General features: G+C 43.6%; 2 protein-coding genes across 3 annotated transcripts in view; both read left to right on the top strand.

The window, feature by feature from the left end:
* Rbp6 (RNA-binding protein 6) overlaps positions 1 to 25614 on the top strand; it is a 590998-nt gene that overhangs the window by 266678 nt on the left and 298706 nt on the right. The window lies entirely within an intron of this gene.
* LOC149374535 (dopaminechrome tautomerase-like) lies at positions 11829 to 13087 on the top strand. Its single transcript, XM_089593512.1, has one exon. The coding sequence runs from the start codon at positions 11909 to 11911 to the stop codon at positions 13085 to 13087; it is 1179 nt and encodes a 392-aa protein (XP_089449638.1). The 5' UTR covers positions 11829 to 11908.

The raw sequence follows: 25614 nt of genomic DNA on the forward strand, positions 1-25614 counted from the left end.
AACTCTGGGCACAAAAACGTAATTTCCAGCTCAATTACCTCTCCCGCAGTAACGAATAAACGCGATGCAAAACCCTCTTTAGCTCAAAGACATTCCACCCCCATCAAGTTTTCCTCCTCCACGTTTTTCTGATCCTCCCTTGGCCGATACAAGCCTTTCATCGCGCAGGACCGAAACGACCGCGTCCCGTGAAACTAAGCTCTCCACCGTGAAAGCAGTATACCTACACACAGGGTTGTGCTAAGATACGTGCGTATGGATAAAAGATGAACGGTGGTCAGGGGTGAAAGGAGGGGGTTGCTTAGCGCGATGGATGAATCAAGAAAATGCAAGCCAGCCAACGCAAGCACACACGAACGCTCGCGTGTAAGTGACACGTGTTGGTCCTACCTCTCCCCGCTTTTACTACGCAGCAGTTCTCCTCCTCGTAGCTCATATCTCGGCACCGCAAAGGGATGCGGACGCGCCGAGAATCCTGGGCGCGGCACGGAATACCCACTGGCACCCTTGTTCCTCTTCCCCGTCTTTCTTGGTGGTGGTGGTGGTGGTGACTCTGCGGGTTGTAAATTAATGGTTAGCCCGTGTGTGGCATGGGGGGTTGGTCTTGGGCTAAAGGTCTCTTGCTTGCTTGATCTATGGCCAGTGCGCGTGTGCATGCGTGCTCGTGTGCGTACCAGCGGTCGTGTATAGGGAGGATCGGGAACGGCGACTCTATACTGTAGCTTCAGTGGAGAAGAAAGTACTTATCTGCGTTTCAATTTAAATTGCAACGTGAATTATCAATATTATTGCCCCTTATAACTATAATCTTCTTCTTCTGGAAAATCCTTGCCCAACGCAATAATAACGGGAACAAGAAATCATCATGTCTTATTTCTCGTTTCTATAACTATACCCACTTTACACTGGCTCCCAGTGCACTTTTTTTGCCTCGTCCATTTTATTTGGGGTCGAGGGAGGGAGGAAAGCTCTGGACCAAAGAGGTCCTTGGAATATTTTTCCCTCGCGGTAGTTCAGGAGTATTATTTTTCGAGTTTAAAATGTATCTAACGTTGCACAAGTCTCGATGATCCAAGAGGATACAAGTTTCAGTGAATTGCAATTTGTTGATCCGATCGTCAATTCCGGTCAGGAGAAAATTCAGCTGGAACGCGGTGGGTAATAATTACCAGAGGTCTATGGCGCGTCGAGCGGGACAAAAAGTAAGGAGTAATACCTATCCTACGAAAGGACGAAGGAGGAGGAGCGATAAGACCGAGGAGAGTGGGATAGGTACCTCGTTCCTTGGAAGTAGAATTTATCGAGCGATAAGCTTTTCAAGTTACCTATGTATGTACGCGTACCGGCTCTTGGTCGTCATTCTTTATCGGCATTCCTGAAATTGACGGCTCAAATGGAATATAATTGCCCGAGTTATTTGTGCACCATAAATTCCCTGGCGTACGGTGTCCCGGGCACGGGGACCCCCCGATCATCTTGATGCTTTATTATACGCACTTTTGTGCGCGTTAAATCCTCTCCGGTTAATCGATTATTCATTGTTTTGCTCGTCGAGTTTAATTTATCGTTCGAAGTATGCAAACGGGAAAAAAAAAAACCATACACCAAAAATTGATGGTTGTACCCATATATTTATCACCAATAAAAGTTTTGGCAAATCGTCTCGAAAAAATAAACGATAGTCAAAGTTTGCCAACCACATTCTTCATTCCTATGCATCTAGTTCGCATGGTTATAAGAAAAAAAAGCAAACTCGGTCGCGAATTTACATCCCACAGCAAAACAAGCGTTTAATATCCGGCGCACGCAAGCATCGGTTCTCCGTGAGCCATTAATCAATCACATCAACGAATTAATTATCATCCGGATAACACGCTCATTTTCTCCTCCCTCTCTATCTCTCTCCTTTCCAGATATTAAATTACTCCCTCAACACGCACATTCGGCCTCGTATCCTCGATACTCCACGTAGAAGCAGCCGGCATCAATTTCAATCTCAACCCTTGCCCCTCGCCGCCCAAACCTATCCCTATTACTACATATTTTTTTTTTTTTTTTTTTTTTTTTTTTCCATAGCAAGAATGCAGCTTCATACTGCCAAAGGGTTGCACTTGTGCTGTTACACGCGCACCAGAGCGAGAAAGCCTCTCGCGCAGCCCCGAGGCCCGACAAAGCGAGCGCGTCGCTGAGTAATTTATCACGCCGTACACTGGTCTATAGACGCACACCTATATACGTGACTGTACTCTCGCGTGTTATACGCGTACACACGCGCGCATACACGGGCGCTCGTCTTCCGTGGTGTATAGGATGCGTGGAGGTCGATGATATTCCTTATCAGCGGCGGAGCCTCAGGGGGTAGCCGAAGGCGATATTGCTCGGGGGTGCTAGTTACCTGAGATAGTACGGGTAAGTAGGAGCCGCAGCACGCTACGGTCAATTTCAAGAAATTGCCCCTCGTACACCCATGTGTGTGTGTGTATCTGGTTGCTGGCCGGGAGGTCGGGAAATCTCGGCTACTGGCCTACGAAGCGCTCACCGCTTCCATACACCCGTGAATTTAATCGCTCGTCTTTGAACTGTTTCTTGTATGTATATACCTGTACGTGTAAGTAGTTCACCTCGACATTTCTATACGGATCACCGATACCATTACGATTATGCGGTACTTTCCAATGCACCTTCGTAAGTATGTGCACCAACCTTGTTTTTTTCTTTTTGGACACGTGAAAGTTCCAGTGGCGAGAAACAGGTATGTCCAAGGTACGTGAGATACAATATAGGTATATGTGGTTCAGCTGGTCAGAAAAACTGTGGGAACGATGTGTCACTATCAATCGGAGCGCCTCGCTGTGCCTAGCTACTCCGCGCACGCGATTTCCACGTTAAAACTCCCGCCCCCGCGATCTATGTACTTACCTCGCGCAGCGGGAGTTCCTCGTACCGTGTACCTTCCACAGACGTAATTCTTTCCCTATGCGATTTCCGCCCATGTGCATTACGGGCGGGCTTTACTTATTCTTCGATTAGCGAGCGTTGCTTTCGGCGACCGGCCATGTGTTATCTGTGTCCATGGGAGAGCTCTTATGGTTTTCAAGTCGAACGGGGGTGCTTAGGTGACGAGTGCCATTAGGATATAGCGTATACACACGTGCACGAGGTGTTGGTAATTTTCCATCGGAAATCTCCTCTTTCTCTTGAAGACTGTAGATAGGTTTGATTTTTCTTTCTTTCATTGAGTTTGGTACTTTTGGTACTCTGTGTGTATTAATGTGCTTTTGTGAGTCCAATGGTAAGTACAGTGAAAATCTCGATGTCAAGGATAAACTCCTGGCTCGAGTATCATTGGGGTCCTATAAGAAGTAACCATTGCATTTGGAAAGTTTTATCATGATTATATTACTTTTTTTATTAAAACTTTTCATCTTTTAAAATAAATTTATATTCTGTGGCTGTAACTTTTGTAGACGTTAGATATTCTGAAGCTGGGGTACATGTATCCTAATTAAATATACGGACCTTGACCTTACTTTTATCGTACGTTGAACATTGTATCAATTGACACAAATACAAGCTATAAACTCATGCTTGTAACACATACAGTCTTTATCGTATTTTAAATTTGGATTGTTAAATTTGTCCCTCATATTTTTTCGAAAATTTTTTTTTAATTTTTGTATCCTTCATGGCAAGGTTAACTTGATTAAAGGACACATGTATGTCGCATACAATAATAACTATGTTAATAAAAAAAATACACGTACGAATACGGGAATAATTAGCACATTTTTTTGTTGAATAGTAAACTCCAAGTATAATATTTTTTATTTTAAATTATAAGCATCTTCAACTGTTTGTAAATGGTATTATTTCACAATAAATTGAATAAGAGGTTAGTTACAGTCCATATAACTATTGATGAAAACTTAATAAAAAAAATAGTGACAATGCACATCGCAGGACGAAATTTTTTTCCCCATCCTTTAAAAATACTCAGTCATCGTCCCATTGCATTTAAAATCTCTTATTATTTTTTCTTTTAGTTTTCATTATTCTTTACTTATACTTTGAGCTCAATAATGAGTAGGAAAAAAAAAGGCACCAAAGATATAAAATTTCTTCATCATAGGTGAGATATCACGTTAGGTATAAGCTATAGGCTTACACCCTAAGACCAAACACATCGCCATACAACACGCAATCGCGAGCTCCGTAAAAGTAACTACGGATCGTCGGTGCATTAAGATAAAATCCCGCGAGTAATTCAATACAGCACGCGTTCTTGCTCTATCCTCCCGTGTACACGACACTTAATCCAGTCTGCGTGAAAATCGCATAGAGTTCGCTCCGCTACCATGGCAGCCGCGCGGCGATATCGAAAATTCCTCGTTGCCGTCGTCGTCTATTTATGAGTCCGATAATCGTGTGAAACTCCTTTACCGTACCCCCCAGTCCCCGGAGGGCTGAAAAATAGGTGCGAGGTACTCTCCTCCTCCTCTTACTCTCCCTAAAGGCTAAGTCGATTACCGTCCTCGCTTCTGATACGCGCCGATGGAATATATTTCGTTAGCGTCTAGAGTGCAATTACCGTGACGCTCGGCTCTGACTTTCTCGCACCAGTGTATAATATATACATACATCGTATCATAGCCCGGGATGTAGACCTGTACCAACCAGTGCGTACACGTGCGAGATACGCCGCGCTCATCTATACGTATAGGTACTCGTGTAGTGTGAGATTTAATGACGCGTGGGACATTCTCGTAAACGCGAAGCACGCCTCCAAATGGCCTTTGCTTTGCTCGTCGCACTCTCGGCTCCGGTATACACACCCGAACGCGCATTATTAACCCCACCCTGCAGCTGACCTTTCTTTTTCTCTCTTTCCTTCCCTCGTCCCATCTCTTTCTTTTCCTTTTTATTACAACATCCCTCTCATTACTCTGATTCTCCAAGTAACAATTGCACAATTTTTAAGAATAAAAAAAAAAAATACTTAGTCCAGGAGACATCAAATATCCATTGTCTAATGCTTTTAATCTGCGGCATCGATGTTTTGTTTCCTGTATAATATGATCTGTTTATGTCTATTGTTGTAAGAAAATTGTTAGGCTCAGTGGAGCTGGTGACGCAACCAAAGGACCATTAATTTGATTATCCATTCAACTTTTACTACTGTTCGCGAGGTGCAGTCATTAAACTTTCCAAGTATTGAATAAACGCTCGATAAGAGTCTCGTCAATTAAACGAAGATTGCCGTTTTATTATTCTACGATTGTATAGCGAAAACACACAAACAATGGTATCGTAGTTGCAGTGTTTCGATGATAAAACAAGAAGAAGAACCTAAAAAGTGAGCAGCGCCTTATTTCTATACACATATAAAACGACACCAGAGGATATAAAGCTTTTTTTTTCCTCCCCAAGGTAAGCCTGGAAAAACGTTCACGAGGCAGTAGAGGCCCTGGCTCGACTGTATACACATTGCGTGGTAGTATACTTTACGATACGGCTCGAGCCGTGAAAGTGCGGCCTAACTCGTCCATACCCTCGTCAACGAGTCTCTCTCGCTGCGCCGAGGGCGCTTTATTTTCTCGGGAGAATAAGGCGTAAAGCTTTCGGCCCTGCTCCGCTGGTTGGGATAACGATCGCGCGGTTGGTCTATGAATAGCGACGCTTGGGGATGATCGAGCGAAGCTCGGGTTGATCGATGGGACGCTCCTCGTCCGCGATGACGTCTATTTGTCACCTTTATGAAGGAGTGACGTGTAATTTTGGCCCACGGGCAGCGTGTGGCAGATAAGCAGTGCCGGCAATACGTGTTTGTGGGGAAGCAAAGTTATCGATACTCACAGCTTTTGTCGTACGCGTGTTTAGAACGAAGGTACAGGGTCCTGCGAGTTTATGCAAATCGTAAGCAATTGTACTTGATATTAATAATAAAAAAATAGTGTCTGCATGGAAAGAGAAAACAAAATGTGACATACTTACCGAAGGGACTTTGTTTGCTGGATAAAAGGCTATTGTTTCTTTACGGAGTAACATGGCCGTGCGAAATTCTTGAGATATAAAATGAAAAAACCCATTGGAATCCAAATATAAATAATTGTTATTTTTCAATGTTTCGTAGGAAAAACTAAACCGTATGGATAAAATTGAATGTCACTTGGATACAACTACACTGGCCAATACTTGCCAATGAACGGTACATTGTTTTTTAGCACCCGTTATAAATGTCTCATAAAGAGTAGTGGCATCCGAAGGCAATAAAATGAGCGACATTTGGCAAGCACTCGGACCACCGGGAAACAAAGTAGGAATAACTAATCAAATTAGTGTGACCTGCGAAATTTCTATTTGTTTCTTCTTGGTGACAGGAAGCGAGCTTTCGAGCCAAAATACGTTCGAGCTTGCGGGCATAGCCACGTCCCAGTCGCGATTTCATGCCCATTAAGTTCTGTCGTGTTTAGCTACAAGACGAAGCTTTGTGAATTACTTGATGTACCGTAAAAATTTTTGCTGCCAAAGCTTATTAGTGAAATTATTAGTCATTTGTGCATATGATGTCGAGTATAATAATGGTTTTGATCGGTTTTTTTTTTACAAGAATTCCTTGGTAACTTGATATTGTTTATAATCCATGTAATTCCTCGACAACAAAAATGTTAGTGGAAAATACACATAATACTAAAAGTCGCAGTTTTATAAGTGAAACGGCATTAATAATTAGCAAAAGAGCCAAATGCGTCATCTCTTTTGTCGCCCGTCACTTAAAATTTCGCAACTCTAAAAGCTCCCTTTTTGTTCGATCCTGCGCAGGCTGTCATCAATTAAATTCCACTTTCTTCCAAACAGAAGCACTTTGCAAGCAAACAAGTGACACGTAGTAAGAACCGGACGCTCTTTCTTGCCCATCGCAGCCGCAGTCGTCGTCCGCGTGACCGCGATTCGCGCTTCTGTTGCCATACCGCAGTGTGCTATCAATGCGTCCCTCTTGGCTAGTCGAAAATAGAAGGCGCGCTCCTATAAATACCGCGAGATGGTCTCGCGATGCAAGTTTCACGAGGCTGCAAAGAGCTCGAAGAGCGTCTGTAAAAATTTCGCGTGGTCTTGGCAAAAGATTGGGAAAATTTTTGGTCCCCACCTACAGCGGTTCCTACGTCACTTTTCGATACCGAAGGGCACAGGCTGCGGTAGGTCAATTGGATAAATGCGTGCGCGTAACACGCAACGAGCAGAATAGGGGGACTAAAAGGCTGAGTGCGAGCACGACTCCCGTGGGAGCGTTTTCGCGTACATTGGGCGTGTTCGAGGAGCGAGGGCTTTATTGGACTGCTGTTGCTGTTGATGACTCTTGTAATGGCCCTCTTTTGTCACCGTAATTGAGACTGAGGTGTGATATTTTCTGCTCGTACCACCCAATCGTGGATTTCTGATGTATATATATACATGTTTTTTTTTAAGATGGCCTTGCTATAGGACAAACATGTCAACTCAAAGTATGGCTTTTTTTCTAGCAGAGCCATTTTTTCGTAACGAAAAAAGCTCCATGGGGAGTAATAAAAACCAATACTTCCTTTTTTGAAACCAAAATTGCATTGAAAATGTAATTAAAGCGATTAGAATAATCCCTTTTTGCGCAAACTTTCCATAACTTGGACCGCTCCATCGATTCGATGCAAAATGTGCAAATCCCCCGCCAGACCTCGTGATAATGCCAGGCCAAATTCAGTTATCGCGCGCTCATCGAAGCCTAATTAATTCCCTGACGCTCCGGCAACCGCAAACTGCCAGAACAATTTGCAAGTCCTCGAAAAATAAACTACACGCTCTAGCGCGATAAAGTGGCAAAAGCTCGCGGGGGCGCGTAACGAACGATCTTTTCATTGTCGGCCAATAAATCCCGGGCTTGTAAAATTCGAGCCTACACACCGTGCCACGTGCAGAACTGCCGTACAGTTCGGTGAGAGGAAGTCGAATTTACGGGGATTTGCGTGTACGCGTAGTTCAGGTGTATGGCGATGGACGTGTGCACACACGTGTGGCTGCGACTGTCCATATAATACGCATTGGGAAAAAAGTGAGCTTGGCACCATAAATTTCACGGCTTCTCGCTCGAAAATTAGTTGCCAGCTGCCAAGAGCATCCTGCCCACCGAGAAGCGGCTTAACATTTTAATTACGGGTACCGAGGGTGCTGCAGTAACCCGGATTGGCGCGTCCGAGGATGTGGCTGGAGACGAGAGGGATCAACACGACATGGGTCCATCCTGATTTTTTTTTATCCCTCTCTTTTCGAGGCGTTGGTAGTTGCTACGGGATAATTTTCACGACTTTCGCTTGTACTCTGATATCTGAAAAAAAAGCATACGTTTCTATGAAAATTTTAAAAATTAGCTTTCCACTCTGTACTTATTTTTTAACTTTGTTTTTTCTCTGGATTTTTAAGTGTGTTCCGCACGGGTAGCAGCATAAATATGACTTTATGAAAAAATACTTTTCAAGGTCCTGTAATATTTCAAAAGTAATATTATTCTTAAATCTTGCATAATCCATATAATATACATACATAGACCAACTGTTCTATACATGCATAGTAAATATACGTAATAAGTGTTTCTTCCATGATTAAAGTGAACTACGTTTATGAATTGCAAGAAAAGTTGTGCCGCGTCCAGGTGAGGAGTTACGACCCTCTCCGACAGTATAAGAATCAAATGATAGATCTTTAAAAAAAATAAATAAATTTCTTTTGAATTAAAAAAATAGTAAATAAAAATGAGCAATAGATACATTTTAAATTTTATGATAATTGTGAGAGAAAAAATTTAAAATATAAATAATTACATTTTATACAGTTATTTATTCTTGGATAACGAAAACTGTTTAGTTTTGCAAGCAAGTGTTTATAAAAAACTTGTTCTTTAGTTGTAAAAATTCAATAATTTCAATAATAACGGATCCAAGAACAGCAATTAACTTGAGTCTTTTCTGGTAACTTAAAAATTAAAATTAAAACATAGTTATTTTTTAAAGTGACTATTGTGCTTACAAAAAGCCTAAGGTGAGAAATAGCTAATTTATTCTTCATTAAATGCACTGTGGATGATTTTTATGTTGATGCAAAAAAATTTTTTTTACTACATTACATTATAGGGTAGAAATGTCCCACTAGGCAAGCATAAAACGTACTTTGGCTCTCACTTTTGCGTCCGATAGGGAAAAAAATAATTTCTGCATTGGTTTTAGTTGCTTAACAGATTTTTCCACAATAACAATGTACCATACTTACGTACGGATCTAATGGATGTTTTGTTATGCTGTCTTATCGCTGTACATATTTGCACCTCGTAGTATTTTTTGTACCCCTGTTAACAAACATATTGTTCATTACTTGTGTACCAAACTTGGACATCTATATAATATACCCTCTCGAGCTTTATGCAGCAGAGACGTTGCACCAACATGAAAAAGTATCATTACAGAGTCAGCGTCACAACAATCAATATAGTTAATCGTGAGCCAAGTTATAATTTGAAAAAAAAAAAAAGAAAAAAATGGAGCGTGAATAAATAACTTTGCATTCACCGAGTCCGTTCTACTGCATAAAGGCGAGCAGGAGGAGGATTATTTCCTGCCTCTCTACTCCCCCATAAAGCCAGGCTTCCCTAAGCTCTCCAGAGTTGACGAGGTAAACTAATCTCAGCCCCGTTCTCCGCGCAATTCAGGATCCGGCAAAAGTTTTAATTAAAACGTAATAAATCAGCCCAAAAAATCTGCCCGGCTCATCCCTCTAGCCCCTCCTCCCTTTCTCTTTTTATCTTTCCTTCGCCCGAGCGGAGTTCCCTGCAGTTCGACTATACAAAAGCGATGCGGGCCTGCGCTCGTACACGCGAAAGCTCGCAACTATTTCCGACACGCCTCGTAAACAGCACAAGGACAAATCGGCCCTGCTCCACCCTCTCCCGCAACAGCAACGCAATGTCAATGCCTATGCAATTGTTGCTGACCCATCGGTGTCGTTCAGTCGATTTGTCCGACAGATGGTACACTTTCGCTAATCAAATGAAAACGGAGGAAAAATTCTTTTGAACTGGAAGGCCCTTACTCAAGTACTGAGGTTCATCAAAGGTGTCCGTTGTTAATTCATGTTTTCATGTAGGTCCTCGAGAATTAATGTGCACTGGCAAGCTCCTTTTTCATAGCTCTCGCACTTGGATTTGTTCATACTCGGAGCTGATGATGTACTTGTGTATATTTATTATGTGCTCAACAAGAGTGGTTGTGCGTGGATGTGGTTGGTATTCGTTAGGTGTAGTCAAAACGAGGTTCAGCTTACTTTTTATTTCCGGAGTAAGCAAGAGCCACTTGGTTTCATAGTAGATTATCGGTTAAAATCTGCGGACGATTAGAATGGGTAGTCGAGGGCCAGGAGTTACGAGCAGATGGTGTGATGCAGGTGTAGAATATAAAGGTAGAAACGGCTGGGTTGTGTGTTAATAATACCCCTGCTAATACGCGGGGGAAGACCGAGTACTCGCGGCCACCGCTATACGTGCGGTTATCTTTAACGACGATAAAACAATTAGGTGTATAAATTACACGGCCTTTGGCTGCGGTGACCAAAGTTACAAAGTGTGTTATACCTACCCCCCCCCCGGTTTGCCTCTTCCCCCTTGTATATCCTTTGCATTTATCGATTAGCTTCTAACGCGGCACCGAAATATCGATGGGACCCCTCGAAACTTTATTGGAGTTGTAAAAAGTTCGAGTGTACCGCGTCCTGGCAATAAATTCACTGCTTACTCCACGTTGCATACTAATCGAGGATCATAGAAAATTCATATCTGATCCATCCAATTTAGTCACCTTGCGGTATTTCAAAGTGTACTTTAATTATTTGTCTTTTTTTCCTTCTTGTTGTACATTTAAAGTCATGAATGACAGTTTCACAGGAGCATTCGCCTTATATTTTCGTAAGAATGAAAAAGGTAAGGCATAAAGTCAATATTTGGGCTGTAAAACTTATACAAAGAATTAGTCTAATAACAGTAATATACTACACTGTGTTTATGTACGTGAATATGTGTTGTTTTTTTTTTTCATATTAAAAATCATACGTCTAATTTGGATTATCAGTCAATCTTTATTAAATTATAAATTATGCACATTATAATTTTATATCAACAACCGTCACACACACTTTTTCTCAATTTAAGTTCAGTTGCGCTAGTGCTTAAATTGCTCTTTGTATTACGTATCTCATTACGTACCCCCACTAGTCTACCTCATTAACGATACAGTGTACTTGTGTATTGTCTATACGCGAGTACTGTATAGGCATTTAGTGGTGTAGCAGAGAGCAATTATATACCTAAGTAGTGCATTGTGTATATGTATAGATCATCTGCCAACGTATAAAGTTGTAAAGCTGTATAGTCTATACAATTTATATGGTACACACAAGTATCCACGATACGCAATGTTCACGTATACATTGTTATAGTGGTGGTGAAAGACAATGTAAGTCAGGGGTCTGGGATAAGCCAATCGCAATGCTTTCTATCAGCCATTTTTTTGCCACTCCTACATTAGAATAACTCTTATCTACTGCCACTTAACTCACCTTATCATTTACTTAATGCTGTTATCGCTGAAACGATACATACCTGACTTTTCAAATCATTTTACCGTGTTGTTAAAAACTTGGCTTTTGTTAAAGCTTCTAGTATAACTCTGTTGCTCGTTTGGAGAACAAGTAGCTCCTTTGTATTTTGTAATAACGGAAATAAAAAATGTTGTTGCCCTACGGGGTATTGTTCAGTGCACTCTGTATCCTGATCTTGGCCGAAGAGCCACTTGAGGTCCAATTTGAGTGGGACTACGCATACCTACAAGCGCCTAGGGGTATGACTTATGTGATACATAGTAGCAAGTTAGGGCACATCAAGTTTTGGAACGGCAGTATATATTTGGCCATACCCCGCGTTAAGGGCGGTGTGCCAGTGACACTAGCCGTTGCCCAAGCCTCGCCCATGGATCAATCACCACTACTCAAACCATATCCCAATTGGAAGTCACAGAATGCCACCGGCAGCTGCTCCGGTTTTCAGTCAGTTATGAGCATCGAGATCGACCCAATGGGTAGAATGTGGGTCTTGGACAGCGGCACGTACGTGTTACTCCCTTTTAATACCACCAAAAAAATTGTGTGCCCACCCCGTTTGGTGATCCTTGATCTCAAGGGCGGGGGTAAGGTGTTGTTGAACTACACCTTTCCACCAAGTGTGGCCAGACCTGGAAGCGCCTTGCTAAGCGACATCGTCCTGGACCACGAGGATGGCGGCTTTGCCTACATCAGCAACTTAGACATCCACGATGACCACAACAAAGACATAATCGTCTTTTCACTGCGGAAGGTCGCCTCGTGGAAGGTCAAACAGAACGACCGAATCGACAGGTTGGCACTGGCACCAGCACGTGGGGAAGGTAACCGGCTGCTCTACTACACTACACTGGATTCGCAAAAGATATTTACGCTGCCTACCCACGTGCTCAAGGATCAGATCCACCAAGAGGCCAATGAATTGAGCGAAACCCCTCGCCAATGGCACGGGATGGCCATTTCCAGCAATGGCACGATGTATCTCACAGAATCGGATACCAACTCTGTCTATTCGTGGAAACTGAGTAGTCCTTCCTTCGATGCAGCTGAGCTGAAGAAGGAGTGGACGGTAAATTCATCGACGCGGTTCTACAGCTCGCCGGTCTTTGATGGCAAAGGTAACCTCTTGCTCGTCTGCTACACCGATTGGAATGTTCGAGTCATTAGACTGAGCTCAGAGATTAAGATGCAAAACTACCAGTACTGCGAGAATGGCAGTATGCCAGAGTTGCCTTCGATTACGTTTGGTGCTTTGAAAAATGGCACTGTTTCGTCATTGTCCACGATCGCTGCTGGTGGTGCGTCTGTGAATGCTACTGTGCCAAAGTTGTCTTTCAATACTACTGACATGTTGAGGTACGGTACTCCACTAAAATTACGTTTCATCAATGATGATGTGTCAAAGAATAGTGGTATGTTGTAAGTCTTTTATCACTTATGGTGCCTTGAAAAACGGTACCTGCTAGGCCTGTTCGACAGACATTGGGAGACCTATTAAGATCGATTTGCGGTTTGTCTCACAGTCTCGAAAAAAATCTCCTAATTTTTAAGACTTTAAACTAACATTCAATGTACTATTATATACAACTTTGTACGCTGTTTTACTGTAGAGATAAATAAATATTTTTATTAGAAAAAAATATTTTTCTTAATTTTATTCAACTTTTACAACAGCAGTAGTAAGTTTTAAATGTTTATTTTAATTATATATGACATCGAAATGTGATAATGGAAAGATAAGAAATATTAGATAACACTGGAATTTTTATGATAAGAAAAAACTTCTATCAGCTGCTTGAGCTGTACTTTAAAAATACACTTCACGTTGGTTTACCAATAACTGCGCCAATAACCAACAGCATATCAACAAGCCTGTGAGTGCCTACTAATATCATTACGATATTTTCATCGTACTTATTAATTACAACTGTTATATTTTGGTTTCGCTCAAACTGATTCATATTTTTCAGACAGAAAAAAAACAACAATTTCATTTTGTGAAATTCAATTTAAAAAAAATATTTGAAAAATCGTTTTTAGGCTAATAAAGGAAGGACTGGCATTCTATAACAGTGTGCTAAGTACGAAAATTGTTTTTTTTGTATACTACGAATTTTTCTATGATGTATATATCTATGATATAACGCGGACAACGATGTAAATCATTTTTGATTGGTTAAAAACTAATTTACACTGAGTAACATCATAAAAACAAAACTTGTACATTTTTAAAGAGTAAATGAAGAAACGGTGGTACGAAAAATACAGTAGGAATTTACTTTCCAACCCCTCCCTCTGTACATCTTGTGGACCTACCGGTAAACACTGTCGCAGTATTCGTCTCGAGGGGGTTAATCGAAAAGCAAAACATTGACCAATTTTTTAGTGGGACAAAAAAAACCAACTTGAAAAGAGGAAGGGAAAAAAATGAACCAACTCGAATTTAAATGCGTGTTTGTTTGTAAACGCACAGCCACAGAGAGAGTTTGCACTTTTTTAACTGGTATACACAAAAAGTGGTGTACACAAAAAACAAGCTCACGCGTCAGAGAAAGCGACAGTATAGTGTCGGGGATGAAAAGGGTGAAAATAAATAAATAAACAAATAAAAATATACCAACACCGTAAAAATGAATCGCCCAGGGGATTATTATCATGGCAATACACTTGTTGGAATAAAAGGGGAACATACCTGTATACAGAAGTGAGGTAGGGGGTGGGGATTTGCCAAGTAAAGCTATGCGCAAATCGTATATCACGCTAAACAACGCGCGACCCGCTAACGCGCGGCTGACATCGAGGGAGTGCGAGACAAAACTTTCGTGGAACGCGTGCGCGTGCACGAGCTCGAATTCGGTCTTTGTCGCCGATGAGCTAAACAATCCCGGGGACCAAAGTGCAATCGTTACCCCGCCCACGCCCCTTCCGTTTTACACACCCGCTCTGAAAGCTTTTACTTTTGTATTTTTTTTTTTTTTCCACCAGTCCCTCGTTTACGGCGTTCCCCAGCTCGCGCGAGTATCGTAAAATGCCATTTGAAAAATTCGCAAAGTGGCCGGTGGTCCGAGCGGCGGCCCTTCCTTTTTTTTCGGCGATATACGCGCCGCGTGGAATTTATGGCAGCTCTGGATTCCTGAAGTTTTCGATCCCCCCCCCCCAGCGCTCTTTTTTCTTCCTCTCTCGCACCGCACGTTTTTCTGTTTGTCAGCTGCGTTATATTTATCCTTTGAACTTTTCCAAGCGGACAAAGTGTAGCCGGAGTTTTTTTTTTTTCTTTTTTTAATTTATCTTTCGCATCATACGGTATAGGGTAGTTATACGTTTGCACCGCAACGCGCAAAGGTATACCCAATGGCCTTTTTCCAATAATTGAAAGGTGAACTTGTTTTTTTCGCTCTCCATTTGTTGATTAAAAGATTCACGGCGCCGAAATTTCGGCAATAAAAATGTAAAAAACATTGTTGTTCCGTTGGATATGAAAAGATGGACCATCGAATTTCCAGAGTGGCTCTATCGACGCGTACACACGCACACACGAGAGTGGGGTGCCGCGCATTAGCATAGAGCACGAGGCGTATGCACAATCCAATATGGGATTAGGCCGAACCGAGTCCAGCTCGTTGGCTGTAATGAGCAGCCGCGTTAACGAGCAGACGCACAGGTGACGAGCGATTGGAGCGGTGCATAAGGCGAGACGTCAGAATCAGGTCATACCAGCCAACAGCTATATGACGTTAATTTGAAAAACCGCAGGCCATTGCCGTTGCGCTTAGTCGATATAATTGCTCTTCGTTGGACTGGGATTTTACGTTAAGACAAGCCATGTCTTGCCTCGTCTTGGCTGCATCTACTGAACAATCGACATCGCGCGAACGGAACTTCAGCCCCAACTCAATTGGAGTTTCAAACACGAGCCGCTGTTTCGTTATAACTCCCATCTCCATTTTTCTTCTCACCACTGGCAAAAATGTGACTTACAGACCCGCGCACAAAAGACCAAAAGCTGAAAGCTCCGGGTATATACGGACAAGCCTTAATTCACGGTCTGCAATCCCTTGGAATAATAATGAGTTGCACGTGCCGCGGAATGACGGTCAAGTTGAAAATGGCAGGAGAAGGGGGGAGTCGTGCTCCTGGAAACGGGAGCCAGGGACGTTAATTAAAACCAAGGCGACCGATTGATTCTTCGCTCTCTTTCCCTGGGCATGTAACTAAGGACAGTAGACGACGCCAAGTAAAGGATGCAAAGACGCTTCGAAGGCACGAAAGGATAAAACGAGAGAGCAACAGTGTAGGTACAGGAGGAGGAGAAGAAGAAGAAGGGACGACAATGCGCCCTGTCGTGCGGACTCTTTTCTCTATCTCTCTCTCTCTTTGTTTCTCCCGTGACTCGCGGGAGATAATTGAAACGTCGGGGCGTTTGATTAATTTCCTCGGAGCTGCTCCTCTCCTTCCTCATTTTATGCAAAGATATCGCGCGTAGTTATATATATATATACCACACTGTATACGTGAGAGACGGCTGCGGACTCGTTTTGCGAAGGGAGCGAGGCCGAAAGGGGGGGAGATAGCTCGACGAGGCATGAGAAACGTCAAAGGCGCCCTGCGGCTAGCCGCTGTATCTGATTGGACGGGGGGCAACTACGGGAAATACACTTATCCGATTGGCTTCGGCAATTCCGTCGCGTCAGCCGTACGTACTCGCTTTGGCAACTTTCGTACATCAGATATAGGATTTGAATTTGTTTAAAACAGAAGGACGCGCGCGAAAACCCTGTACTCGTGTGCCAAAGGGGGGAAGTTGGTGCGGAGGAAACTTTTCCGCCCATGTACGGAGTGTGCAACGGTGGCTTTTGGAATTTAGGCGCATTGCGCCCACTCGCGCGTTATTTTTCTTTTCTCTGTATATATACCTCCGCTGCGTGCGGCTCCATATACCCTCGTGGCGTGCTATCTTTTCGCGAGAATTTTTCCCCCGCGTGTGCGCGTCGATTCGATTTGCGGCAAAATTCGAAACTTTGGGATTTATATTGTCGCGGTGCGCGCCCAAGTTGCGAGGCGTCCTGTTCCTTGGGACAATCTTCTTTATGATGTTTACGGGAGCGGCTACACTTTTACTTTGTGTACTTTTGTCTTGCTACGACGCAACGGATGGAAACGCGCGCTTTAACTTTCGTAACGTGATACGGGGGGGGGGGGGGAATTTAATCTGCGGAGGTATACAGGGAATTTGCGAGACTCCCAGTTTTTTTTTTTTTTTCTTCTTAGTTTCATTGGATACTTCGCATATCACATTACACTTTCGGGAAAACTTGTGCTCCATACTTGGCAATTTCGCGATATGTTCCCAACTATAAAAGTTTTTTTTCCTTTTCAATTTTATTTCCCATTACGGGATGTTATTGAGTCCCCGGAAAATCTTGAAAAGTACACCATACATCGGTGAAACTCGGCAAACTTTTGCAATCGACGAAATTCATCGATCGCAAGTGAAATTCGCGAGTCGATTCCGGGAGCCGTCAACAATACCCGAGAAATATCCTCCACGTGCAGTCTGGAAAAATTTTTCCCATATCGATGGAATTAGCATAATAATTTCCAAGAAGCAGCGCTCCATCGAGTGCAGGAGCTTCCGGATCCCAAATGGCTTCGCTCGCGCGAATACGTAGGGATGAGAGGATGATATGCGGGGAAAGAGGCGAGAGGTATAAAAAAAGCATATGTGCGAGAAGCCGTAAATAAGAGTGACGCGGATGGTTGCACGTGTACGAATATTGCAGAGGAGAAAAATGATAAAGTGCAGCGAATAGATTGACTAGTTTCCTTACTACACGTGCACCGATATGCCGAAAAGATGCAGTTATTTCGATCGTATTTCATTGATTATGACCGTTTGTTCAACTCCAGACCTCCGAAGGAAAATTTCTAAAGAAAACCCGCAGCGAATTTTTAAAGCAATCAAGCAACAAGCAGAGAAAGAAAAGTCAGCGGCCAAAGCCGACCCGTAGCCTCGAGGCAGCAGTATAACAAGTAAGTACATCCAGAGACTTGGACTCGCCACTGCCTGCGCTTTCATTAGCCGAGATAATCCTATTTACCGCCGCTCCCAGCGATATACGTACATATACACGCTCCTCGTACGTGCGATGGCACTTGACCCCCCCCCCCTTCCCTTTTGCTACCCCATGAGCCAAGCGCTCGCCCAGGGCGACTCGCGAATCTCTCGCCACCATTAACGTCGTCGTAGTCTGCAGCTGAATAGTGCACGCATGCAGGCGCACGACGCGCCGTGAATCAAGCCACTGCCACCGGGAACCCCTTGATATCAGCTCGTGTGTCGTGGCTGTAAGGTATATACTGGGCGGGTCTGTATGGGTGCCCTGACTTGTGGTGTATGTAAGCATTCACATGTGCTTGCATTATATCGTAAGCATAACTCCACCGAGGTCTCATGTGTATGGTAACGGCGTGGCTCGTGGTTGGACCTCCCTCCAATTGAATGGCATCGTCGATCGTAGTTGTCGCCGGGGGAGCTTCTCCCTCTCTCTCCCTGTTTGGATTGGAGTGAACGTTGGAGTGGAAATTCGAGCCCTTTGCTCTACTTTCTCCACATGGTATATATACAGTAACGTGGCTTTTGGTAGTATATACAATTGTGGAAGTGTGCATTAGGCGTGCATAAAATGCGTAAAGCTAAATGATTGCCGTGTAACATTTTGTCTTTTCGAAAGGGTATAGGATGTATAATCCCTCGATGAGATAAGTTTTGCGTCGCACCTGCGAGTGGCGAATCGGGAAATTTTATTTTCCAAAATTATTTATTTCAACCGAAATAAGCCGCCGAGAGGCGGAATGATTCACCTGAAGAGAGAGAGAGAGAGAGAGAGAAAGACGGCAGAATTTTTCAGCGTGTACCCTCCCCTTTCAATTTTCCTCGGGATCCCCCGGCGTCGTCGTTTCATCTTCCAGCGGCTCCCCCTTTCTTTTCCTTCCTCTTCATTGCTTCGGCTGTGCACCCCTTGCCTTTCCAGCCTCGCCGGCTACGGAAGAAGGATCCGCCGACTTATCCCTCATAGAGACGAAGCCCTTTACGAGCGACGGAATTCACTTGCTTCTTTTTTCCTCCTCCTCTGCTCCTTGCCTTTTCCGCGAAATTCGCGAAGGAGCACCCCGAGAATTCCGCCCGAGTTCTCTCGATGGCTCCGTGTATATGTGTGTGTGTGTGTGGTATCCGAGGCAACCAGGGAAACGCGTGAATCTCAGCTCTCCTCGATTGCGAGGCTAGCACATACGCTTTGGGAAAAAAGAGGAGTAGAGGAGAGAAAACGGCGATTGTTTTCTAGTGACGCCGTTTCACACAGGATTCCTTTGCCCCCCCTCCTCCTCCACCCCTAAAGCCCATCCAATGGATCGTCTTTTTTATCGCTCCGTGCCCCCTTCCCTCCTCCTCCCTCGGGATTGCATTGTATCGAGGTTTGGCCTACAAAGTGACTCGGAAAACTGCTGACCCAGTCCCTCCCTTTCTGATGGATTTTTACCTCCCTCGTCGAGGTTTATTTTCGACCCTATCGCCCGTCCGCAGTTCATCATATCCACTTCCAATCCAGATAGAAACGAGTGGACGATACTTACCTCACTTTCGTCCTCGTGATTTACAATTTGCTTTTTCAATATTTTTGGTCAACTGGTGAGCTTTGTTATGCCAAAAGCAACGAGTATAACCAGAAATCCTTGGAAAAACAAGGTTCGTAAAACAAAACGAAACAAGACACGTCAAGACTCGAGCAACAAATCGGAATTTCCAATCCCCACGATTCGCGAGCGACTCTTTTATCCAGCTGCACCTCCAACTTGCACTAATCAGTTCGGTCTAGCGTGCAGCCAGACTTTCCGGAGCCAAGGAGGTAAACCCGTCCCGGGGATTAAAGGTAAGCCTGACTCATCTCTCTCTTTTTCCCGCAAAAGATATCGGGAAAACTTTTTCCCAAAAAGCTACGCCGTTCCACGACTGTGTCTGCACGCGGCGACGCTCCACTAAATAAAGCCGTCGCGGAAGGTCCCTGACGCGCCGTTAAACGCATCCCGAATGCACTGCGCCCGAGCTCGTAAATCGCCCAAACAGTCGTAGATCAATAATTCCATATCTCTCCTCCTCCTCCTTTATTTATCGTCGCTGCCGCTCTTCCTTTTGTCTACCCCCTCCATCCTTTTCCCTCCTGCGTCCCCCGCATCCCGCAAAAGTTGCACCTCGCGTTCGATCAGTTTGCCCCGAAATTATTCCAGCCAGATGATTTACGATTATCACGCCCGACGAAGCGTTGCGAAGACGGGGTCGGAGACGCATACGCCGCGGAGATCAGTCGAGCGTTATTGTGCGGTGCGACTACTGGCTCGAAAATCTCCCGCTCGCATCATCCCGAGGAAAACTTCGGCTCTGTCGGTTTTTGTGATCTTGACTGCTGCACTCACCCCTCAAGTTTTTTTTCCATGTTTCGATTTTTACGACCCGAGGGTTTGGGTTTCGGAAAAACTGAGCTTTTTGGAAGAACATCGAGCTCTTGCTAATAAATAGTTATCACTGTCTTGACGAGTTGTTTTTTCACCCAACTTTTTTATCGGACAATCGGTTGTGATGGTATTTGCAAAGGCATTTATAAAAGTTAATCGGTTGTATCGCATAATTTTTGATAATCGAACGCATAAAAAACGCGAGTGTTGCAACGTGTACCTACTCATGGCCTGTTCAAATTTAAACGCGAAAGCTCAGGCTCACGAGCTTAAACAGGCTCGTGCTGCCATCGGGCGAGAGACGGTATGAACTACCGAACGTTACGTCGTACCCCTTTTTTGTCGCGTCGCCACTATCGTTTACTTACTCCTGCATACTTTGCATCAAGGTAACTATTGACATTAGGTATTTCTGAAGATATTTTATTATTCAATCGGTAATTATTAAAATTGAACAAAAAAAAATAAATAAAGAAAAATTTGATCATGAAGTATCGATCGGAGTTTTTACTAGTATTTGTACTACAATCAATTATTTTTTTAAGTTTCAAAAGAAATAAGTGAGAAAAAAATACCATGATCGACTATTGTATCGTAACCTCGCCAGATTTTCTGGCATGCTTCAAAACGAGCGATAAATTTCCGAAACAGCCTTGCGTGAGTGATCGTCCCTCGACCCATTGTCTTTTCAATTCGCGCGCAATAACGATCCATCACCTTTAAATATCTGTTTGTGTTTCCGTGGTCGTCTTTGCGCGTTACGAGGACAAACACATCCCTTGTTTCATGCAACATCATATCAAAGCCTCCCCCTCACGGTGGGCAACTTTTATTTTTGTAACCCAGCCAATTTGAATCTTGGCCATCTCTGATGATTAAAAAAAAAAAAAAATGGTCGTGCCTTCCATTTCGGCTGACTTTTTGCCGCAGTGATGGATTTTCACGACGATTTGGGGAAAAGAGATGGGCAGCAGCGTGCCAGGAAAGTGTAGAAACAGGAAGTGTTAGCCGTAACGGCTTCACTCGGTACTGCCAAATCGGCTCTCTCGGACTGCACGACTTTGGGATGCATTTCGGGCTTGCACGCGGCTCTTTCTCCTCCTTCTGGTCCGCACCTACTTTGTACCCTCACTGACTCATTATTTAAGTCAAGGGGATTCACGATTCTCAAAAACTAAGACTATTTTTCCGAATTGGATAACTTTTTTTTCACTAAATCTTAAAACGATGAAACCGTATCGATGGAAGTGATGGCACAAATACTCACGATCTTGTTATCTAACAGCTTAAGGTTCCAAATATCTGTCGCTGCCATGAATTTGAAATTGCTTACTTGAAGAATTCCATTTCTTTTGGTTCGATGAATATTAAATTTTATTACGTCGCCTAAGATACCAGTTGAAACAACTTACGCAAAACATAAAATTGCACAACTTATTCTATGGCAACATTTTTTTTTTTTTTTTTTTTTCTCAAAGAGGCAGATTCAACGCAACAGTTTGCTCGGAGATACGGTATGCAAGCGCCCTTTCAGAAAAGCCATTGGACAACCTACGAAATCACGCTCGATTTTTCAAAAGTTTCAAACTTATGGGCAAATCTAAGGAAATTTTTTTCTCACCCTTGATTTCTTTAGTCTTGGAAACCCGCAACCCCCCAGGTGGGGCAGTAGTGTCGTATCATAACACGGTTTCCAGACGGAGAGAGCATTCCAGTTGGAACTGCTGCGAGTACCGTTGGGGCCCAGAAGGAGGAGGAGAGGGGAGGGAAGAGGTAAACCCCTTGGTACTCTAGCATTACTATCGGCCAGCACCGAGTCCGAGAATCTTAGCGATAATCGCGGAGATTTAGTGGGTCGCTTCTGCTCCAACGGTGTGGGCTTGCAAGCCGGCCTCGGGAGTCCTCGTAGGTGGGTTATAAATTTCATTGCAATCTGCGCGTCGGGAACGATAAAATTTATCTATGGTTTATCCACTTTATTGTGTCACATTAACGAAGCTGAAATTCGTTAGAACAGCTGTGTAGACCGGCTTACGTACGCGCGCTCTGGGTAGGTATCTACTACTCCCACGGGGTGCTGCCACTGGTGTGCGTTAGATGCTGCTGAACGTCCCTCTATCTCTCTCTTTGCTCCCACGACAAATTGTGCGAGAATTAAAGCTGTTTATAGTGGCTAATGAAGCAAGTTTATGATTTCTTTTTTTTTTTTTTTTTTTTTCTAACGGCCACAGCTCGAAATTCGTACCGCTTTTGCGTAATTTTGATTTGCAAAAGTGCAGAGTGAAACTTTTACTTGATGCTCGATCTTCATTTACACCATGATTTATGTCAAAGAACTAGAATCATACTTGATCTATAGTCACCAAATTTTTAACTCATTCATTACCTGATTGAAAATGTACTGAATGTATAAACAAATTGGATACTCATGGGGGCATGGTGCTTGATACTATATTTGAATTTATCAAGAAAACCATATGGCTTGCACGCGAGATTTTTGGACTTTAGCCATTCGATTGATTGATGGTCTAAATGAAAAAAAAAAAAAAAAAAAATACATGTATAAGCACGAATATTACTGTTTTTCTTGAGAAAGATATGTTTAAAATCATTATTTGTATGGAGACAGCTATCACGTTGCACATACACTTCTTGTATCCAGCCGGGATACAGACCCACACTTGAATTCAGTGCCTCTGCAATGACAAGTTAGTGCTTTACCATCTGTTCAGCTAGAGACCACACGGAATGCAACAAGAAACACAAACAAAGTTTTAAAAAAACCGGTATAGCTATATCCTGAAGGATAATCAAAACCCATTACCTTTGTTCTTCGGAGCCTTCGCGTCAGTCCGCGTTATCCTCCTCAAGCTTTTCACTATCCATCCCAAAGCTCGTTCAGCACTTTGGAAGAAAAATGCCTTTTTACGCTATGGCCCATCTCCATACACGCCACTCCGTCGAGTCCTTTTAAAACAGCCAAGACACCCTCCTCCCTCCTCCCTGGTGAGGACCTCCCGACTTTCCTCGAGTAAAGATGAAGACGGCGAAGGGCAGCTGCCGCGCGAGCGGGTCAAATTGAAATCGAAAAGCGATAATTGCGGCGCGGCGCGTAATGGCCGGCCTTTTAAATACGAGAAGTCAACCCCTCCTCCCCGTTCTTCTATCCAACGACAACGAATAATGTAAACCGAGGGATGGCAGGGCAAGTCCGTGCTGGCTACAATGGGGTACGACGGCTTTGCGGGAAAGGCGGCTTCCGTGGAGTCCAGAAGGGAGGAAAGGGGAGGAGTCGTTGGGGCAAAGAGGGGGGGGGGGAGGAAGCGGCAAATGGATCTCTCTCCTCCACTCGGCGACCGGAAATGAGCGAAAAGGGGTTCCTTTCTTTGATCGAGGCTGCTGCCCTTCCGGGGACAAGAGTCAATGGCTGGACGTGTCTCTCATTTTTTCTTTACTTACTTGAGCTGATGAGTTTTTCTTCTTTTATTCTTATTTCTTTTTGAGTTTTTTTTAAAAACCCCCTAGACTCGTGACTTTAAGTTACGATATCGATGATTGCAGGAAAGATGGTAACCGTACGGATATTTTGTTGAAAAAGGTCTGCGAAATAGTTTTTCCTCAGTTTGAAGTAACTCACACACTGGACGACACAAAATCATTTACTTTTCCCGTACCGATAGCAACACAATTGTTTAATTTGAATATTCACATCTTCGACATTTTTTTCCACCTTGAAAGAAAACAAAAATACCCTTCAATGCAACTAGAACCTTTTCAAATAATAATCAGAACACAATGTCTTTTTTCCCGCTTTCGGAAATAAAATTTTAAATTAAGTAAGAAACGTCAACAAATAAATAAACAAATGGCAAGATAAAACTTGTACGTCCTTGTGTCTTGTGCTCAAATGTAAAATACACCCACAAAATTAACGTCTTATTAAAAGCCGTATAAACTACGTCGCAATATCAACTGCACAGTTATAATTTCATCGGGAGTGAATTTTGAATAACTTTGACCATAACTCGGGCGTAACAGTCCTTTGACGTTGCGGCATTTCATTTTATTACTCGAAACCTCCCATCTCTCTCTCATCTCCGAAAGAGAAAAGCTCGTCTTGAAGGAAAACCCAGGAGTACGGGGAAAGGGAGACCACGAAGCTTTCGTGCAACGGGGCGATGCGACCCAATATCGCGCTACCAAAACCTTCACCCCCTTCACCCCTGTGTGCACGCACACACACGCGTACGCCACACAGCCACAGCTCCTTTACCCTCTACCATCTTCCCCGTACCCCCCGTGGCTCTTACTCTCGGCTCTCCAGCTCAGGGCTGATCCATATGTAACGCGAATGAATATTCAACCCTCTCTACGAGACTCTCCTCTCCACTGGCGCTCGCCTCCTCCTTCCTGTGTACTCTGTATGCCACACTATATCTCCCACCATCCTAACCTTGAGTCCTACCTCTAAAACCGAGACCTTCCCTGTGTACAAGGATCGCTATTGCTTCGTCATGAAGATGTATCTGCTTTTATGCCGCACTAAACGACTCGAGTGGACTGATTACCCCTCGTTCCTTACTCGTTTTTTCATGGCCTAGTCCTGCTACGTGATTTTACTTTTTTTTCTTGACTTATTTCATTTTTCTTTTTTTTTGTACATCCAACGCTAAAGTTGGCTGAATCTAACAACACTCGTGTTACCAATTTCGACAAAATTTAAATGGTCGATAAAAAAAAGTGGACCGAATCACGCAACAACAAAAAAATAAACTCCCCCTCCCTTCGTTGGGGAGCTTTTTTCCCATCTCCCTAAGCTGTACTCTGTATATCTGTTTTACGGGCGAAGCAAGAGAGAGAGAGAGAGAGAGAGCCCTCGCACTCGGGTGTAAGTTATTGACATTGCGCAAGCTCGCCCCGATAACCGAGCGAGGGGAAAATTAACATCACTTTACGGAAATTTTACGATTTCGAGTGAGCGTTCGATGCCGGCTCTGCTAATAGATCTCGCGCTAATGTGTTTACCAGTTGCCCGAGCATCGAAAATCGACTCTACCCAACTCCCCCCCACCTATGCACTCGACCCATTACGATAATCCTTTTTCCTCGCGTTTTCGACGAGCGAGAAAAAATATTCCGCGAAACGATGGCGCGATCTATACGGTCCCTCGGCGTGTCTAATGATCCGTAAAAATGTCGAGTACTTTTGCCACGTGTGTTTGCTCCGGGAACGCTGGCTCGGGAGCACCAAACTTTTCAAATTTTATTTCAACTTGTTGAGAAAGCCAAAAAGTTTCTCCCCTCCCCTCTTCCCTTGCCCCGATGGTACACACGAAATTATTTCGCCCAAGAATCCCGCAGTTGAAATACGTTACGGCTCTTGCAGCGGTTCGAGCGTAACGGGCTCCGGGGAGAGTTTTCGTATTTAAAATGCCAATTTTA

This window comes from Copidosoma floridanum, unplaced genomic scaffold (assembly GCF_036245765.1).
Source record: "Copidosoma floridanum isolate Cflo_tuat_1 unplaced genomic scaffold, Cflo_Japanese_pri ptg000019l, whole genome shotgun sequence".
Classification (NCBI taxonomy): Eukaryota; Metazoa; Arthropoda; class Insecta; order Hymenoptera; family Encyrtidae; genus Copidosoma; species Copidosoma floridanum.

Coding starts and splice junctions, on each gene's coding strand:
- LOC149374535 (XM_089593512.1), top strand. CDS start 11,909: ATGACTTATGTGATACATAGTAGCAAGTTAGGGCACATCAAGTTTTGG.